Here is a 20,480-nt window from a genome sequence, read left to right as displayed (position 1 = left end):
TGACTATCTGCCCTAAGTTCAAGGCCCATTTGTCAAAGACATTCTTTCCTATGTTGAGTGCTTTGCTGAGACCTACTTGTGTGACTCTGAGAAAGTTAGAAAGCCTTTCTGAGGTCTTGATTTCTTTATCGGAAAATGGAAATTCTGGACTTGTTCTTTTAGACTTCATCCAACTCTGAAATTTTGAGTCTCATGAAAAAAATCTCTTCTTGAAACTGAATCTTAGGTGGTCTCTGTAATTGGAACTGGGGTTGATATGCACAAACCTTGACTACTTGAAAATACCCAGTGGTGTTTTCTTCTTCTGGGAAAAGAACCAGAACTCTAAAAAAATAATACATTATGCTTTCTATCTTTAACACCTTTTATAAATAACTGCCTTTATTTGTTGCGGGGTAGCTGTGACCCACAAGAGAACCCACAGCCCTCTCCTTTTGTAGTTAAATAATCTCATAGGGCAACTAGAATAGAGTTGATGGAAGACTTGGTCAAAAATATTTTTTGAGCACACATTATTGTTAAAACCACTCTGCCTTTTCCTAATGTATTACCAAGGAAAAGGTAAAAGTTTGGTATATGCCTACATTATAGTTGCCAAGTGATCGATTCACTAATGTTTATGGAAAAGAACCCCCTGAATACCTCCAGTCTGTGTCATATATCAGGATAAGATGTGGATGGTGTGACGACTGAGTGACCTACTGACCACCCTAGTTGCCCGGAACTTCCCCAGTTATAGCACATCCTGGGGAACCCCTAGGTCTCAGGCCACCTGAAGATGCTTGTGAGTCTGAGAACCCCAAACCATCTTTTACCATGTCTTCACCCTAACTCCCCACGAGGCCCTTGGAAAGGCCATATGAAGGAAGAGCGGTGAAGGTGAGGTGCTTACTGTTGTCCTTGTGCCGGGCTAACCCTGATACTCCACAAAGGCTCTCGTAAAGCTGTAACCCGTCTAAAAATCAAGGGCCTTCATCTTGTTTCTTCAACCCACATTTTAAGATCTCAGAAGCTAAGATCCTTTGGCCTGCAGTAAAGTGGACACAGAAGACTGAAGCCAAGATGGAGCTGAGTCTACATGCAAGGAAGAAGAGAAAGATGGTTGGTCTTCTGGGCTTTGGCTCAATTTTTCTCCCCTCGTTCATGGAAACCTGATGCAGAAGACAGACCCACAAGCGTGTGGTATTTTATTGCTGGATGGCTCTTCTTATTGCTAAACACGGCATAATCAGTGGCCTGGAATAGTAATGGCATCACTGCCCTAGCGGGGAGCTAGGAATGGGGGACGAGAGGGAGCCCCGCCCCACCACAATGCTAAGAGGAGGCATGGAACTGCTTCTGTGAATATGTGGAACCTCTATAAGAAATCAAGTTTTTAAATCAAAGCTTATGCCAAAGTAATAGAAGCCCTTTTAGTTTCTTTAGTAGACAATTTATTTTGATAAACTTGCTCAATAACAAAAATACAAGTGAAGAAAATTATGTTCATTTTATACAGTTGTATTAACAATTTGTTTTGAAACTATTAATTGAAAAAATGTCAAAACCAATTAAAAAACAATTCTTAATAAAGTTTGGGATAATATACAGACCTTGATCACAAACTTTAAAATCTCTTGAGGTGACACAACTACAAGTCCTTTGTAGGGAATTCTACCTACTCAGGCCACTTTTTTTCCTTCATATATTTTATCCTTTGAAATTTTTCTGAAAGACAGCTTATTGTTTTGAACTGTGAAGGCAAATTTAATTTTTAAAAGAAGATCAAAGAGGGTTGATAAAGCAGTTACTACAGTCAGAGTAATTTGTGTCTAGCAGTCTTTTAATAAAGACAAATTAAATGCAACATGTTCTTCCCATGAAGCCCACGATGCAAAACAATAGCTAATGATTAATCCAAAGTTAACTTTCAATACTTTTTTCTGGGCCTTTCTTTTAAATCAATAGACTGTTTGTCACCAGGACTATTTATTATTTCACTTAAGAGATTAAACAGTGACTTCATAGAACATCAAGTGGAGATATCAAAGCTTAGGCAAAAGGGTAAAAACCAATGAACTGTTTTGGTCATCTAGAACATGAAAAAGAAAAAAAAAAAGCCATCCTTCAAAAACAAATGAAACAGAAAATAGGTTAAGAGGTGGACGAGTCAGAAAAATCACATACACACATTAACAACATAGAACATGGATTACCTTTGGAAAGAATCATACTGAAATGTTTACTTTTAATGAACTTAATATTTTTACGTTTACAGGTGTCTAGGCATGTTCAATAGGAGCTTCCAAAAATTTCAAACTAATTCAGTCTTGTGCAAATAAAACCAAAAGATAGTTTTCAGCATTTTACAGTGATATTCTTAGGTATGAGAAGAATGCACACTCTAAAAACAATGTAACAGACAAAAGTTTGACAAATGATTGCACCATAAAACCGTGTTTTATATACAGTTTACAAGATATGATTTCCTGCTATAAATTAATACTGTACTATATAGTACTTATTATAGTGACCTTTTTAAAAGCAACTGCTGACAGTTGGCTATCTTTTCACTTACAGGAGTTATAGAAAGTTATATGAATGAGTCCATTTCAATGTTTGGTCTGGAAGAGTACTAAGACTTGACCTCACATACTACTTGATGAGATGGTCTCAATCCTGGGTTAGTGTGCAGACTGGCTGGAGGAACTTCCCCTCTATCAGTCCTTTATGCACTGGACCTCCAAGACAATGATGAAATCAAAGACAATTTAATGGTCTGGGTAATAGATACAAATAAAACCTTAAATTTTGTAATCTTATATGCAATACCACTGTAAGTGAAAGAAGTAAACAGTGGGGAAATTCTTAGCAGCTGAGAAACTTTCTCTCCCCATGCTCATGATCCAGTTAAAAATATTTTGAGAAACTATTTACAATAAAATCCATCTTTTGGAAGAGAAAATCTCTTGGTTATACCATAAATTAATTTGAACCATACTTTGCTAACACTATCTCAGTGGTATAATGGTGACAACCAAAGCTTTCCTTAAAGTGATCCCTTTGATTTGAGGACCAGTCAAATCACAATGGGAAATGCAATCCCAAATGTCCACACATGTCCGGTGGTACTCTTAGAATTGACTAGACTGCATAATACATGGGGAAAATGACCTCCCTTGGATTTCCCAAAGGTTTCTTTTACCTGGGGAAGGAAAAGTGTGACATTCCCTCATAATGCTCAAGGAACATACCCAGGATGGTCCAACACCCCAAGCCCCCTCTAGAGTGAGCTGAAAATGGGGTTTTCATTCACAATGAAATACTGTGGAATTAACAGTAAGATATATGAACACCAAACAAGCCAGTGTGAAACACACCGAGCTCTTCCATTCATACTTTGAATATCTGAGGAAGTAGCCCCATCTCTGAAGTAACCATTCTGTAATTTATAAAATATCTTCTTAAGAAACAGTGCGTTTCATTCCTACTCATGTGAAGCATGGGCTACATGAGACTGTCTATACTTACTGACAGGGACATTTGGGTTGCCATTTCACCACACAGAGGAAAAACTTAGCTCCATTGCCGTGGAACATCCTCCTGTCCACATTTCAAACAGGAGATCATCCATGGTGCTCGCCAGGAAAAACAACTAAGCTTTGACACGAAGGCATGGAAATGTGGAGAAGAGAAATACTGTATTTTAAAACCATTTGTGAGTTCAAGCATTAGCTACAATGCTTTTTTAGGGAAAAAAACTTAAAGCTGTGGGTTTAGTACAGCCCTTTAAAATAAATGCAAAAATGTTAGCTATTAGCAAACAAAGGCATACAGCAAATAAAGAAAATATTGTATTGCTTGAGTTTTTGGTAAAGGCATGTGAATAATGCTTACAGGTGAAAAGAACAGAAACTCATTAATTTTTATAGCAGAGTGAAATTAGTGTTGTAAGTAGTCAAAAAGCCAGATATTTGCTAGTGAACTTTGTATTTATGTAAAGTTGTGTGCTTGAACATATAAAATGTATTATTAATGTAACAGACTGAGCCAATAGAAAAAAGAATCTATACAATAGACAACAGATGCCAATAATTTAAATAGTGTTAGATTCCCCAAATTATAAGGTTTGACATGATCTTACCTTCTACTGTCATATACAAATAAATTAACCCTAGGAAGAATTTTTAGCTTAACTTAAAATTGCACCTAGAAAGGTATGGGATTATTTGTACCTATTACAAAAACCGGTTAAAATCAAGGGCTGCTATAAAGAATGAGGTAAACTGAAGACTCTCTCCACTATGCAGCCTTCAGATAAATGGCTTTTTTTCTATTGAGTGAGTTCTAGGTTTGCACACCACAGTGTTTTGCTAGCAAAGCATTCAGAGTTCTCTTCCAGGAACTGTTTGCATGTGTGCATATATAAATTTACACACACATACACACACACACACACACACACATATATACACACTGTATACTGCATCAGCAAAATATATATATTATATATATATTTATATAAATATAAGGAAGATTTCCCCCACCCACCCACCCAAACAACATGTCTCTCAGTGTTTGTTCGGTTTTTTTTTTTTTTTCCCTTTTCTTTTTGTACACAGAGATTAGGGAATTTCAGAATTTTTACATACATTTTAGCAAACACATTTTGATCTATTGGCTTCTTGGTGCAGTAATGCAATGGTAATCCATTCTGGTGCCAAAGGCTCATCCCATTACAAGGAAGTTGCAAACACTAATTTCTTAGGAGGTGAGGCCAGCCCCACATGAACTTCTTTGCATCCCTCTGGTCCACCATGATTCATAAATACTTAGACTTTTTTCTCAAATGAATCATTAGACGTTAAAAACGGAACAACAGAGTCACAAAGGGCCACATGCTTTTCAGTATAAAGCATTCTCCTTCACTAGGTTGCTATCACAGTGCAGACTGACTGCCTGAATATGCTCAGGAGATTTAGTCAATATTGTCTGTATTTGGTTATGGAAAGGCTCTCAATTTTTTTTTTTAAATCCAAAGTGCATAGTGAGAACAAATCAAAGCATTTTTTTCCTTTTCAGTATCAGTTTCATCTAAGCATTTTCCTATGAGAGGACTGCTCAGATGCCTTGTCTTTTGTCCTCCCACCCTCTGAAAATAAAAAAATAAAAATAAAAATAAAAAATAATAGAGTCAAGCAGTTTAGACATTCATCAGCCTGGTAAACAAACTTTGCCAGCAAATAGAAGTCCTACTATTGTAAAGAAAATTGATAAGACAAAAAGTACATATGATGACCCAACTACTGTGTTGTTGGGTAATTTATAAGGTTGACCTCCGACTTCATTGATGTAAAATCCTATTGGAAATATTAGGGCAGCCATACAGAAAAGGATCACTGTAAAACAAACCAAAACACAACATTAGTAACATGGTTTGGTGATTATAAAAACAATGAAAATTTGGCACTAAAGAAATATATAGAAGGAGTTGTGGACTGATAACAATGTCAAACCTATTAATAACATGGACCACTTATCAAAAGATTTCCATAAATTACAGGTCACATAATATCCCTGAAGCTTAACAATTAAGTACAGCAAAAGCTGGGTTAGCCCTTTATGAAATATTAGGATGATTCTGAATTATCAGCATTAAGATGGGTACTCTCCAAACTTACTAAGTACTCACATATACTATTCTTAGCTATTTAAACTAGTAATTAAGGGAACTGGCTAGGCTAAGTTCTGACCCCACTATCTACCAACTGTGCAATCTTAAGCCTCTGGTTCCCTTCTGAAAAAGAGGGAAATACTAGAAGGATAAATAAAATAACTTCAAGCCCCTGTCACAGTGCCAGGCTAACAGATGTACTGAATAAACATTATATAATATTACCATCATAGTTATTCTTCTGCCAGTTCTCTGCTTCTGGTGGTATTAGGTGTTGGAGAAAAGGTACATAAAAATAAGTACCATTTATCTTATTCTGATTTACAATCAGCTAGTAAACGAACATCAGATTCTTTCGAATGATTAGCAAATTGTCAGCGTGGATATCTCTATCATGAATAAAGTTCCAAAAAAATAAATTAAAATCTGTCAGGTTTCTGAATACACAGAGATAAATCAAGTGAGGAAGGAAGAGGAACCTTTTTTTTTTTTTTTTCAGTTTTGCATATAAACACAATGAAACATTATTTACTGAAATGTTTTTAAAAAGATGTCAGAAAAACCCACGTCTGGGTAGAAGTAATTCCACAGTCTAATGCTCTATCAAACACTATACTACCAAAGAAATGCTCTTCTCAGTGAACATAAATTATCTACAGATGGTTAGTTTTTCCAGGAAAAAGTTTTTGCTCTTTGAAAGTGTATCGGTCAAATGTTTATAGTCCTTCATATTTCTTTGAAGACAGAAATATTTCTTTCAGTTTAATATGAAGACAAATTACTAGTCACTGTATATGAAGAGTGGAAGCTTTCCCTTATTAACTAAACAAGAAACCTTTTCCAAGTTAAATCTATCGCCAGAATACTGAGTGTCCTGGATATGGGGGTGGGGGGGGGGGGGCGGGAGGAGAGACACAGAATTACATGAGTCCTTAAAAAGTCAATTAAGAATCCTTTCCTGGTTGAAATGCCTCCAAAAATATTTATTAAAAAGTAGCATTTGCTTAAGTAATATACCACTTAAAAAACGCACCAGCACTCTGCTTTGTATCATTTAGGCAGATCATTTTATAATGTACAGACAGAATATTTCATCTTGGGCAAATGACTACACCAAAAAATATTACGTAAATGAACTTGGGTTCATTCTGACACCTACTACAAAACAGCCAAAAAATTCAGGCATTAAATTTTATTAGAGTTCTTGGTCTTTTTGTTATACAGTCTACAATAAATAACTATTAGTGCAGTCAATGCCCATTTACCACTGTTATCTGCCATCAATTTATAATGTTCTTATGGGTTAATAGTTTTGATGAATAAAATGCAACCATAATCTAAGTATCTATACATAATCTAATAAAAAACAATGAAATGATGTTTTAAAAACATTTTTCTTAATGTTGACTAATCTAACTAAAGAAACAAAACATAATTTAGAAGAAAAATGCTTAAGACATATGCACATATTAAATTTGTGTTAACTAATGTTGCAACTTCATACCTATCTTTTCCATTTTCTACTTTAAAATCAAAATCTACCCTTATAAGTATGCATTGTGACTACAGGTAGGATTTAATATTTTTAATAGTTAAAAATTTTCCAAATTAGCTAGAAAAACTTTATAAATTTTTAAGGAAGCAATGAACTCCTATGCAATTGAACCTTGTTTTCAATCCTATGAGTTTCCTTATAAAATGCCGGGGGACCAGATTTAATGAAGATGGATGAAGTTTTTGTTTTTTTGTTTTTTTTTTTTTTTTAAAGCTACCAAGTTACTACTAAGAACTTTAGATCTTTTTAAAAAATATTTTTAGTTGTAGATGGACACAATACCTTTATTTTTTATTTAATTTTTTATGTGGTGCTGAGACTCGAACCCAGTGCCTCACACGTGGTAGGCAAGCGCTTTGCCACTGAGCTACAATCCCAGCCCCTAGAGGTCTTAAAATTATTATGAACACTGATAATATCTATCACCTGAAGCCTGTAAATACATAACCTCTTATCTTCTAAGGTCCAGACCCTGGTGGTGGGAATGACAAATCAGGTATACTGGGCTCTCCTCAGAGACATAATTCCTCACTGTACACTGGCATCTGGAAGTATTACTCTTTCATTATTATCAAAACTACAGTCTTTACTGGAGTAGAAATATGTACATTAGAGATAAAGTACATCCTCAATGGCTGCAAGGGAACACTAGGGGGAGCCCAATTCCTCTCAGAACTGCCACCCCTGCTAACAACAATGCATTAAAGGAAGGTAAGAAGAGCAAGGCAGTTCTAAACCTACTTAAAATAACTCTAAAATATATTAAGCTAAAAACCAGAAGTACAGTATAATGTGTGAACATTTTTATATGAATACATATGTAAGAACACATATGCATACATGTTCCTATGTACAGAATGCCTCTAGTAGGAGAATTCACAAATCGATAACAGTGATTACCTCCAGGAAAAAAGTTACTGGGTGGCTGGGTGACACGACCACAAACTTCACTTGGTTACCCTTTCACCAACTGAATTATGTAGCACATGCACATGCTATTTCAAAAAGTTAGATTAACTAAAAAACAAAGGAAGATTATACTGCATTTGGGATCTAACTACATATACTTAAATATTCTCTGCTGGAGGGCAATGAAAAACAAGTGTAATCTTACGTTTACGTCAGGCAAACTAATAGCTCATGTGAACATTGCAGTGATTTCTTTGCCGTGTACAAATTTGCTAAATTATAATTTAGATTTTTGGTATTCAGAGCCTCTGTACTCCCAACTTTGAACTAACTGCAGAAACTAAATCCTTCTTTGGTATTTTATTCCCAAAGAGTAACTGCTACCTGCATAAATGGTTCTACCTATGAGCAAAAGGCAAAAAACTGGTTTAAATTTCTCATCAATATTTTTAAATTTAAAAATGAAATTTACATAAAATTTTTAAATTTCTGCAGCCTGATCTCTACACCTCACTCTTAGACAAGAACCATCTCTGGAGGTCTTTTGGGATTGTGTCACATTGCTTAACAAGGTGGAGAAGCTTTTTTTTTTTTTTTATGTCAAAGGCAATTTGCTTGATCTGCATCTTAAAATTAAGCTAAGTGGAAAGACAAAAATAAAAAAAAAAAGCTGAACCAGAAACATAAAGAGGAAGTTTCACCAAAAGTTAGGGAGAAACAGAGACATGAAGGAACATCACTATCCTACAGCCTTAAACATAAACTGAGTTTTAACAACTAATAGGGATCCTTGAGATTATCTCTTGGTCTAATCACCCTAGTTCTAAATGACAATATCACATGAAATGAGAGGTTTTAATAGCCATTTTTAGAAATGTATGAAAACCTGAGATGATTTTAAGACACTCCAATTAGAAGTGAAGTGTCAGTATTTGGCACAGGTATTGCTATCCCATTTCCTTACAGCAGGGCTTCTCAACAGTGGCACCCTTGCCAGTTGGGGCTAGAGAATTCTCTGGGGCTGGGGAGCTGTCCTGTGGGTTTGTAGGATGTTCAGCAGCATTCTGGTCTCTACACACTAGCTGCCAGCAGCACCCCCTAGTTGCAACTATCAAAAATATTTTTAGGCATTGCCAAATGTCTCCTGGAGTGCAATGTTGCTTTAGAGGGAAAGAAATAAGAAAGCACAATATAGAAATATCTTTTCTTTGTGCATTTCTGTTTTTAACTCGGGATAAGCTTCTGATGTGTTTTGAGATTAAACCAATTTTGCAAAGTATAAGAGAATGTGTATTACATAAACTTATCACACCACTGGGCATAGCTTAATAGTGTAAGAAATGTTGGTAAGCAATTATTAAATAATCGAATGTGATTTTCCAATGATATACAATATACAGCAGAAAGTCAACGATGTTAAATAGCAAATAACCACTTTTATCTAGTCTATGTTTTTATATTTCTTCTAGATTTATCTTTATTTTGACAACAGATACCAATACCATCAAGAAGAGGAAAAGACTCAAGCTAATGGTAGCTCTGAGTTGCAAACCTGGAATACTATGTCACAATGTAAACAAAAGTAAGATTCATCAAACTTGCATTTCATACAAAGCAATTAAAGTTGTGGATGTCCTGGTCTTGTAAGAGTTTTGCAGAACTGATGGGACTGTGGACAGTCTGTCTCAAGGCCATATGCAAGTGTTGCTCTTTGATGCTTATGAAGTCCTTATTACTGATTCTTGATTATCTTCATAAAAATACTAGTGTGCGTGCCGTCTAGACTTAGTAAGCACAGGCTACTTACTTCCAGTGAATGCTATCCATCGAGCATATTTTGTAGCTTCTCTTCGCCAGTGGGAAGCCACCAGCAACCCACATGTGACAGTCAATGAAATGATTCCCATGATGATAAAAAACAGGGTGGTGACCCACTCTGGGGGTAGCCGGGGAGGGATGCATGTTCGGTCTCGTCCATGGATTGTTTGACACTGTCGCACTAGCCCCACAGTGAGCGCTCCTGGGAAGATGCAAAAGGTGGGAATTCGTTAGTGGGTCTGGTAAGCCAGGGGCTATTCCCTTTGGTCCTTAAATCTTTATTTTTTCCCCCCACCCACCTTTTCCTTCTTCTGGTCCTTAAATCTTCTCCCTCTTTGTATATGTCATCCAAGTACTTAATTCCCTAGTCATTTACAACATAGAAATGCACACAAACTCAAAAAAAAAAAAAAAAATACACCAACAAACCCTAAAATTTTTAAAAACTTCACTGAAGTTATCAAAGGCAGCTTACTCCATCATTCATTAAACAATTTTCTGAGTACATGTATAAGGCACTGCTCTAGGCTGCAGGGAAACTATAGTGATCAAGACAGATGAGGTTCCTGTCCTACGGAGCCTGCATACTAGCAGAAAGAACTGGAATTTTTCTATCCCCGGTTTCAAGACTCAATGAATATTACTTCATTTTGGCTAAGGAGAAAATACTAATATGCCTAATCACAATATATAAATAAAATTAAATAATGGGTTAAATATTCAAAGTAACAATATTTATCAAAGTTAAAGGGTCTAGCTCACCAATTTTTAAACAATGTACACATGTTCATTCTGTCAAACTATCACTGGCATGCTTAACAGCAAAGAACAAAGAGGGTTAGGGATGTAGCGCAGTGGTAGAGTGCTTGCTTAACATGCACAAGGAATAGGTTTGATCACAGTTCTAAAAAAAAAAAGAAGAAAAGCATAAAGGCTAATTATGAAGGTAATTTTTAAAGTGTCCCCTTCCTATTTAAATAACATGAAAGTGGGGGCTAGGGTTATATATAGCTCAGTGGTAGAGTGCTTGCCTAGCATGCACAAGGCCCTGCGTTCAATTCCCAGCACTACATAAATACATACATACATACATACATAAAATGAAAGTGGGTTTTGTAAGACATCAGGTACTCTTTTTCCATCCTGTCAAACCTAAGAACCCTACAGAGTCTAGGGTGAATTAATTATAGAAATCCAGATTAGGAAGGTGTAAGGGTCATCCTTTACTCCTTTTCCTCACAAGAACAATGATTGAAATGTTACTTCTGAATAAAAACTGCTGTTTCCCCTTGCACAGCAACTGCAAATGGTAAAATAATTACCAGAAATTCAAGGGTAGATATTTTTGGAGCCAGTAAAAACACAATAGATTTCTGCATTGGTGGGGGGGGGGGATGATGGTATTCTTTTTTGGTCACATTGTTTTCTCAAAATGAACACACTGACCTCCAATCATAACACTTGCCTTCTAGAAGGACAGTCAGTAAAACTCCTGGAAGCTGCCTGTTGGGAGCAGCAGAGCAGGGCTGGAGCTATGTGTAGATGCATGTGTGGTAGGTAGGGCTGTTGGTGGAAGGTGCTTTGTGCCACTGAAGTTTTGCCATTGATATAATGTGTTGAAAGAAAATGAAGCAAGAAATCAGTTATGTTCTTGAAATTGAGCCCCTCCATGCTAACTTTATCTGACTATAACTGTTGAGTTGAAGCAGATATACAAACAAGTTGGTGCTTTCCTCCCAAATCACCTAATAATTAGGCCCACCTAGTGATCCCTGCACTAGTGCAAACAACACTGTGATTATCAGGTGGTCACATGCAGGATGGGCAAACAACACTGTGGTTATCAGGTGGTCACATGCAGGATGGAGGCATGCAGGGGACAAAGAATGCTATCCACTATGCCCTAGCTACTTGGAGCTGAGTGACTGACTTCACAGGCCAAAGAGAAGCATGTCGTGAAAATATTTTGATATTATTGCTACCTTTCAAAGTCTCCTGGTAATTGTTTGAAACCAGAAACAGGGATGGGGCAGGAGTAAGTAGGCACCAGGGGGTTGCATGATCATCCATAAACTGAAACACTAAAAAGTTTCCATGCAAAGATCACTTGGGGGAAAGAAATGTCTTTACTATAATAAAGTATTTTATTGTAATTTTAGAAGTAAGGAAGACTCACAGCAGTGCTCAAGAACTCCTAATAAGAAACTACTCCTGATTATTCAGCAAAAGACTTCTAACAAATTATTCTCTTGTACTCATTGTTTCATTTCAAAAGGTTGTAACTGCTATAAGAATAAACTAGAGGCAATGAAAGATCCTCTGACAAAATGCAATATTGTAGAGTACTATTACAGAAACAACTTTGTTCACGATTTAACATATACAGTAATTCTATGTATCTACTGAACTTAGATTTACTTTTCTCCTGGGTACTGGGGATTAAACTCTGGGGCTCTTTATTACTTGGTCCTTTTTGCTTGAGGCAGGTTTCACTAAGCTGCTGAGGATGGCCCCAAACTTAAAATCTTCCTACCTCAGTTTCCTAAGTGGCTGAGATTACAGGCAAGTGCCACTGCGCCTACCTAAATTCACAAGAGAATTATTTGTGGCCTGCAAATATTAAAAGTTATAGGTTCGGTAAATCACAACTAAAATATCTCTCCTTCAAAATATTTCTCAATATCCTGTGTTGCCTCTTTTACTTTGCTATGGAAATGGTGAGCAGGATTAAGGATGAAATTGAACTTAACTTCCTACGTCTGCTGATCACTGAGCTTCCTAAGAACTGCTTTTTCTCTCCTACCTTGCATGGCACACCAAGTGAATATGAACAGAACAAGTAAGAAAATGAAAAATTACTGCTATACTTTCTACAAACTAACCGGAAATATCCTGAGAGATGTTTAGCTTTAAACAAGCTATCATGCTCCTGTATTTATAAAATTCCTTATCACAACAAATCAAGACTAGACATTCATCAGTTCTGTTCTGAAAGAAAGATAATTCTAATTGACAATCAGAAGGTATATTGTGTATATGAAAATAAATCAATATACAAACTTTTTATTGTGCACTGGTGGTATAGCTGGTGGTAGAGCATATGCTTAGCATGTCTTAGGCCTTGGGTTGTCCCCAGAACCAAATGCAAATAGTATTACTGAGTGTCCCTTATATGCTCCGCACTATTGTAGTAATCAGAGATTCCAGAACTAATATGCCTTCACACTCTTGGTGAAAACAGACTTCCCTTAAATGTATTACAAAAACATCAGTGCAAACAGTGGTCTGTCAACATTATTGTTAAAATTCATTTTCTGGAGTAAGACTGTAAGTCAATATAATTTATGTCATAGTCACACATTTCTACTGGCTAAATGGAGGAATCTGCAAGGGTAGTTGCACTACCAATGTCACTACCATTATATTTTAAAAGTTCAGTTTCTGTTATACCCAAACTTTTTCCAGGTTTTTTTTGTGGGGAGGGGATATCAGGGATTTTATCCAGGGATGCTTAACCACTGAACTATATTCTCAGCTCTTTTTTATTTTGAGAAAGAGTCTTGCTACATTGCTTAGAGCCCGCTAAGTTGCTGATGCTTGTTTTGAACTCACAATTCTCTTGTCTCAGTCTCCCAGGTTGTGGGATTTCTCATTGTGTCTTTAAATTTCACCTTTTACCTCAATGACTTATCTCCTGCCCCGTAGATTCAAATCTGTCACAGATTTAAATCTATGAAGAGGAGATAATCAAGTCAATTTGACTTACTCCAAATTCTCTTAACACATTAGTCTCAACACATGCACTTGATTTTAAAAGGTAGCAGCTGCAGCATGTTTTTTGAAGGGTGCTGTGACAGAACGCAGAGCCTCCCACATGCTGAGCATGCATTCTACCACTGAGCTACATCCCCAGCCCCAAAAGTAGCTTTGTTTTATCCCAAATAGCACATGAGCTTTTCAGAGGAGGTAACATCACCTTCTACTTCATTGGAAACTCAAAATGGCATGCGGCAGTGGGTATGAGACTGGGATTAAAAAGTATTTGGTGACTTTAAATGAATCAAAAACAAGTTAAATTTAAAACTGAACTGCTTTGAATAGGTTACTCAGTGTGGTTTCCTGTAGCACACTTGGTACGCACAAGCTCAGTCATTCACTAGTTTTTGTTTTATCCAACAGGTTTCTTGCCTCTGGAAGGAGCCTGTAATTTCATTCCCCAAACAACAATCTATCTTTACCCAGCCGCCGTTTCCTAGGTAACCAATCCAGCCAAATAAAAGTCTTATACACAATAGAAAAAAGGAAACCACACTAGGAACTATAGCACCCCACCACCCACATGCCTCCCAAGATCTCACCTGTGTACCGTCACACAAAAGGAAAAGTCATAATGAGTCTCACCCCATTAAGTGGGGGCATTTTATCTAAAGTGCCTTTTGACACTCGTCATCTATAGCAGACACTGCTGAAATGACTTAGCACAGCCAGTCTGAGCATGTCTGCTGGCACAGTGAGAATAATTATAAGGCATGTCATCAGTGCATGAAAAGCAGTGTCACAGAAAATCTGTGACCCGGGGTTGTAAGGCAGAAGCACACACCCACCAGAACATGTCAAGAGCAAAGCCTGGGAAGTGCTTGCCAACCTGGCCACAGAGGGATTCCCTATACAGGACTGGACCCAAGCAAAACATATGAAGTTAAAATTCATGATTGGGTTCAGGGAATAGCTCAGCCACAGAGGGTGTGTTTGGCATGTTCAAAGCCCTGGGTTCATCCCCAGCATCAAAATTTTAAAAATTAAAAAATAATAACATTGAAATTGTCCTCTCCCAAGTCTCCTTTAAGTTCTCCCACCACTCAGCGTTCTCTTACTCTCAGGGGCTCCCTGTCAGCTCTTTGATCTGCCCAATCCCTGCCACTAATGGGGATCTCTGGCTCTACCTTCTCTTGGAAGATATAAAAATCTGTTCTTGGCAAGCCATCTTGCTGGTTACAGATCAAACAAATGCTTCACCACAAATGTCTTAATGATTGATAAAGGCTTAATTAACATCCTGGTCCTCCCAAGAGCAATTGTATTTAAGCAAGGGACGCTACTCCAATTTAACTGAAATTATGGAGTTCCGTGGTTTTTGTGACAGTTTGGCTGAAGAAATAGCAGAACTAGGGACAGGCGAGGACAGAAGACTGGGAATGGGGATGGTCCTGCTGTAGGAAACACCACACAATCCTCTGGGTAAGTCAGGCCCTCGCTTTGAGTGAGTAGGTGCACAAGCACAGAAAGTTATAGCCTAAAGGTAACTTTAAAACTTTAGGTTTCCCTATTCAGTGCTTCCCCATCCTGTGCTGGGGCTATTGCAAGTCTCCTGCACTCTCCTGATCTCCCATATCAGAGCCATCAAACACCTCTCTCACATTCAGTAGGTGCCAGGGTCTATTACTCAGGAAAAAAAAGAGGCCATCAGACCACAACTCCTTAGCTGTCCATTATCAAACTTGTGAATTAACCTTTCATGCTGCTGATTCTTTCTTGTGGTTTGGATCCCACCCTTCTCACCTCAAGATCTTGCCCAATCTACTGGGTTCTTTTGCTTATGTAGCCTCTTCAGGATCTCCAAAACATCTGAATAAGCATATGTCTTCCCATCATAACACAAAACCATCCACCATGCCGAGGCATCCCCAGGGGCAGCCCGCTGTCTGTCTTGCCTGCCTACCACCCTTACCCACGGCCTGGTCAAGATTTCCTGCCCCACTCCCCTCTTCCAGAGGCTGTTGGCTCTTCAAACCACTGCAGCTTGGCTTTGGCCCAACCACCTCCCTGCTTCACAACGCTGCTCTCAGACACCTCCAAGTCCCTGTCTTCTTCAAGCACATTTCCCTTGGTTTTGGTAACTCCTTCCACAGTCTATGGGTCTCCCTCCTGCTTCCTTAGTTTCTCCTCTCTTTTATCACAGACATGGCCCCAGCCCCCCCACCCCCATTCATTAGTATGTGGAGTTTTACAGGGATCTCTCTTGGACCTGGCTCTTCTACACACACTTTCCCCTGTAAATCCAACTCTCTAAAATGGCCTACAAAGGTCTGGATGATACTGATTTTGCTTTCACTAGCCTCTCCTTTAATTCCTTTTCACATTTAGTGCTCAAATTCTTATTGGTTAACCCATATCTATCCACCTATCTATCTACTCCTCCACTTCCCCAACAGCCTTTATATACTCTGTTCCCGCTCCCTAAGATACTCCAAGACTCTTCTGGCTACAATGACTCAAAATTCCAGTAGCAGCTCAGAAGTTCCTTCTGGGACTTCTTCCTTGACAAGCTCTTCCGCCTTCAGTTGGGGTTCAGTGGCTGTCTTCTATGCTTCCACAGCTCCTATCAAAGCACCGCAGTTGTCTCTTTATTGAACCTGAGGGGGTGGTGGCAACCTCTGAATTTGTGGCCAGTTAGTCAAAACAGCAGGTGACCTGGGACCACCTGTACTTATAGCAGCATCTGAATTGGGGACAGTTTGTGGAGGACAGAGTTCTCAACTTCAGTGATCTGCATTAACTCAAAGTGCTTAGGGTGGGAGTTCAACTGTACTGCCGTGCACACAGTTGGGAGTTGAAACAGAATGATCTCTTTACACAAAAACTTGCACAAGGACTGAGGACACAGTTCAGTGGTAGAGTGCTTGACTGGCAAAAGTGAGGCCCTGGGTTCAATTTCTGGTACTGAAAAAGCAAAACAGAAACAAAACAAACCCCACAAAAACAAACAACCCCCCCCCCCATGAATGCTTGATTCATAATAGCCAAAAAGTGAAAACTACCCCCCAAAGCCTATCAACTGATGAAATGATAAACAAAATGTGATGTTTCCATATGGAGTACTTCCCAGCAATTAAAAAAGTGAAGTGCATAGATATATGTTGCAACACAGATAAACCTGGAAGCATGGCACTATATGATAGAAGCCAGACATAACAGGCTACACAGTATGATCGCCTTTAGATGAATTCCAGAATAGGCAAATCCTAGAAGGCAGAAGCAGGTTAATATTTTCCAAGAGACAGGGAAGCAAGAATTGGGAGTATGGGGCTTCTATTTCATGAGATGATGCAAAGGTTCTAGAATTAGATATTGGTAATTGTTCCACAATATTATGAATCTGCTAAAAACTACTGAATTGTACACTTTAAAATGGTTAATTTTACCCCAAAAGAAACCAAAAAATCTAGTTTAGATTACTATCAACTTAAGTTCAATAGTATATCAAAAACTTTGTTCCAGGGCTGGAGTTGTGGCTCAGCGGTGGAGCGCTTGCCTGGCCTGTGTGAGGCCCTGGGTTCAATACTCAGCACCACATTAAATAAATGAAATTGAACACAAGATCCATTGACAACTAAAGGGCTGGGGAGATAGCTCAGTTGGTAGAGTGCTTGCCTTGCAGGCACAAGGCCCTGGGTTCAATCCCCAGCACTGCAAAAAGAAAAAAACAAAACAAAGAAAACAACGACAACACTTTGTCCGTTTCCTAACTTGCCTTTGTACCATTATCAGATTACATCTAGTTACATTATAAACTTATCAACACAATTCTGTAATTGTTTTATTTGAGTTACAAACAAAAACACCTTTCAACTTTTACATTTACCTACGCAGTTGCCTATACTAATACTTTTTATTTCCTTGTGTGTAGGAAAAATATTACTTCCTTTTATTTCAAAATAAAGAAACCCTTTAGTATTTCTTATAGGACAGTTAGATAGCCTATGACAAATTTTTCATTTTTGTTCATGGAATGTCTTAATTTCTTCTTCAATTTTGAAGGATAGTTTTGCTGGGTATAGGATTCTGGGTTGACAGTTTTCTTTATAACACTTGAATTTGCCATTCCACTGCCCCATTGGGGTCAGAGATTTTGATGAGACAATTGTTAATAGTATTAAGGATTACCTATACATGAGAATTTACTGTTTTTCTATTTTCAAGGTTCTCTTTGTCTTTTGTTTGATTATTATGTCTAGGTGTGAAGTACTTTAAATCTTATCCTACTTGGAGCTAAAAATCACTCAGTGTAGATTAATATTTTTTAATCAAAATTGGGTTTTTTTGGCCACTCTTCAAAGTTTCTACTCCTTTTCCTCTCTCTTCTCCTTCTATAATTTTCATTATGTGTATTTGGTGTACTTGATAATGTCTCATGTGCTTCATGCTCTGTTCATTTACATTATTTTCTTTCCTATTCCTCCATCTGGATAATCTCAACTAAAGTGTCTTCCAGTTTGCTGATCTAGTCTTCTGCCAAATTTCATTTAAGCTATTAAACTTTCGACCTCCAGAATTTATTTTTTAATATATTGTTTTTAGTTGTAGATGGACACAATATGTTTATTTATTTATTTAATTTTATATGGTGCTGAGGGTCAAACCCAATGCCTCACCCATGCCAGGCAAGTGCTCTATCACTAAGCCACAACCCTGGCCCTCCATTTTATTTTTTTTTTAAATTTCTCCTTATTAGTCTGTATGTAGTAATAAATCATTTTCACACTCTTCCCACATTGTTTCCTTTTATTTTTGGAACATATTTATAATACCTGATTAAACTCTTTGTCTAGTAAGTTCACATTTGGGCTTCCTCAGGAACATTTTTATTGACTGCTTTTACTTTTCCTGTGTATAAGCCATACTTCCCTGTTATTGTAATTTTAAACTGAACCTGAAAAATCTAAGTAATATAATGCACTTTTCAAAGACTTCTATGATCACTGTGTTCCCAGTTTTTCTTTTTTTGTTCCCAAGCAGTTTCACTCCCAACTGGTAACAATGCCTTAGGTGTACCTGCAATGTTAAACAATGGGTTGCTAATTGTTTTTAACAAATGCCCCAGGGATAAGAAAGAGGAAGCTCTGCATCTGATCAAATAAACTCTGAAAATGGAGATGTTTAGTGAGTTGCCAGACAAAAAAAAAAAAAGGTAGTTATTCTCTGGGGATGAGTCTTGAAAGAGTACCAAACCCTATGCTCTCTCAACTGTTCCGAGGCCGTTGTGATTTACAGCTACTATAGTTGTAAGGTTGCTGGTTTTCAGGGAGAAGGGGAAGGGATTAGCACAATTTAAAATGCCATAAAGCTTGCTGTTTTTACTCAAACTCAGGAGATTTTCTTGAACAAATGCATTTTGAATTGTTACTAGCCTTTAACTTCCAGAGTCCTAAAAAAGTTGATTCAATAATTTTTGTTACTTATCTTGCTACTTTTATGAAGGAACATATTTTTGGAGGTCCTTATTCCACCACTGAGGAAGTCAAACTCAACAAGTCACAATTTTAATCTCAGATTTGCCACTAACTTCGGGCAAGTTACATTCTCTTTTTCTAAGCCTGCTTCAACAAAAAAATGATACCACCTTCCATTTAGGTTTGGGTGAGAATTAAATATGATAATGTGATAACACCTGTAAAGCAAACGGAATTATAAACACTGAGTAATTACTACATGCTTTTGGGAAAGGGAATAAATTCTTGTTTTGTTTATAAAAATGCATGTGTGTACACAAATCAGTAGGAGATACCCTAGTTTAACACAGGAGTTTATTCATGAAATTCAGTTCAAAATAACAAGGGTGCTATTTAATGGCTGCTAATGCTGGTAGTCATAGAACACACTCAGGTATTACTCCCGTGTCCAATTCCTTTGCTGTATCAATTGGGCTGAAGACGACACACAAGGCAAGTTTAGACTTGCTGAAATAAAAGCTCTGAGGATGAATCTTACAGGAACAGCAATGCTAGAATCTTGGGATTAAGAATGATTTGCTAATGTAATAAAATCACAGAATGTTTTATTAGATAGCAAATAAAAAACTGATCATTAATCTTTCAGTTGGATTTTCTTTTTTGGCGGGGGGGTGGGTATTGGGGATTTAACTCAGGGGCACTGAGCCACATCCCCAGCCCCATTTTGTATTTTATTAGAGACAGGGTCTCACAGGGTTGCTTAGTGCCTCGTTTTTTGCTGAGGCTGGCTCTGAACTTGCATCCTCCTGTCTCAGCCTCCTGAGCTGCTGGGATTACAGGCGTGTGCCACCTCGCCGGGTTAGATTTTCTTTTTTCTTACAGCTCCCTAGATGTTTCCTCTTTTACTTAAAAAAAAAAAAAAATAGTTATTACCAGTAATTTTTGAGGAGGACTGCACTTCAGAGGTCCCAGATTATTATATGATTGCCTAAGTCATGCCCAACATGGCCTTCCTCTTATAATTCATTCTATCAGTCTTTATTCTCTGAACTGGCCTTGGGTCTGAACCTACTGTCACTGGAGGAGGTCCAAGGAGTTCCTGGAGAGGGAAACCTCAACTCAGGATGAATGGGGTTAATAAATGTCACAGGAATGAATTTAAGCATGAGTCAGTAAGAAGCAAAGGCAAATTTATTTACGAAAGCCATTTCAAGAGTGAGGTGTACTTTTGCCTTGTGTGTCATCTTCAGCCTTTTTGATAAAACAAATCAGTAGAACAGGGGAGTAATGTCCCGATATGTTTTGTGATTAGCAG

General features: G+C 37.6%; 1 protein-coding gene and 1 long non-coding RNA gene across 2 annotated transcripts in view; one reads left to right on the top strand and one right to left on the bottom strand.

The window, feature by feature from the left end:
• Window positions 1-4,570: 4,570 nt before the first annotated feature.
• Window positions 4,571-20,480, bottom strand: part of MOSMO (modulator of smoothened) — a 58,685-nt gene continuing 42,775 nt past the window's right edge. The window contains exons 2-3 of the mRNA XM_079120042.1: window positions 9,925-10,137; window positions 4,571-5,378 (exon numbers count right to left, since the gene is read on the bottom strand). Of these exons, the coding sequence (XP_078976168.1) occupies window positions 5,194-5,378; window positions 9,925-10,137 (398 nt within the window). The 3' untranslated portion in view covers window positions 4,571-5,193. The remainder of the gene's footprint in view (window positions 5,379-9,924; window positions 10,138-20,480) is intronic.
• LOC306649251 lies at window positions 10,178-17,424 on the top strand. The gene is made up of 2 exons (XR_013760613.1): window positions 10,178-11,740; window positions 11,783-17,424. It is a non-coding gene; the product is annotated as an uncharacterized lncRNA (long non-coding RNA).

This window comes from Sciurus vulgaris (assembly GCF_902686455.1).
Source record: "Sciurus vulgaris genome assembly, chromosome: 18".
Classification (NCBI taxonomy): Eukaryota; Metazoa; Chordata; class Mammalia; order Rodentia; family Sciuridae; genus Sciurus; species Sciurus vulgaris.
The sequence above is the reverse complement of the archived record's forward strand: the minus strand, read 5'-3'. Positions and strand labels throughout refer to the sequence as shown.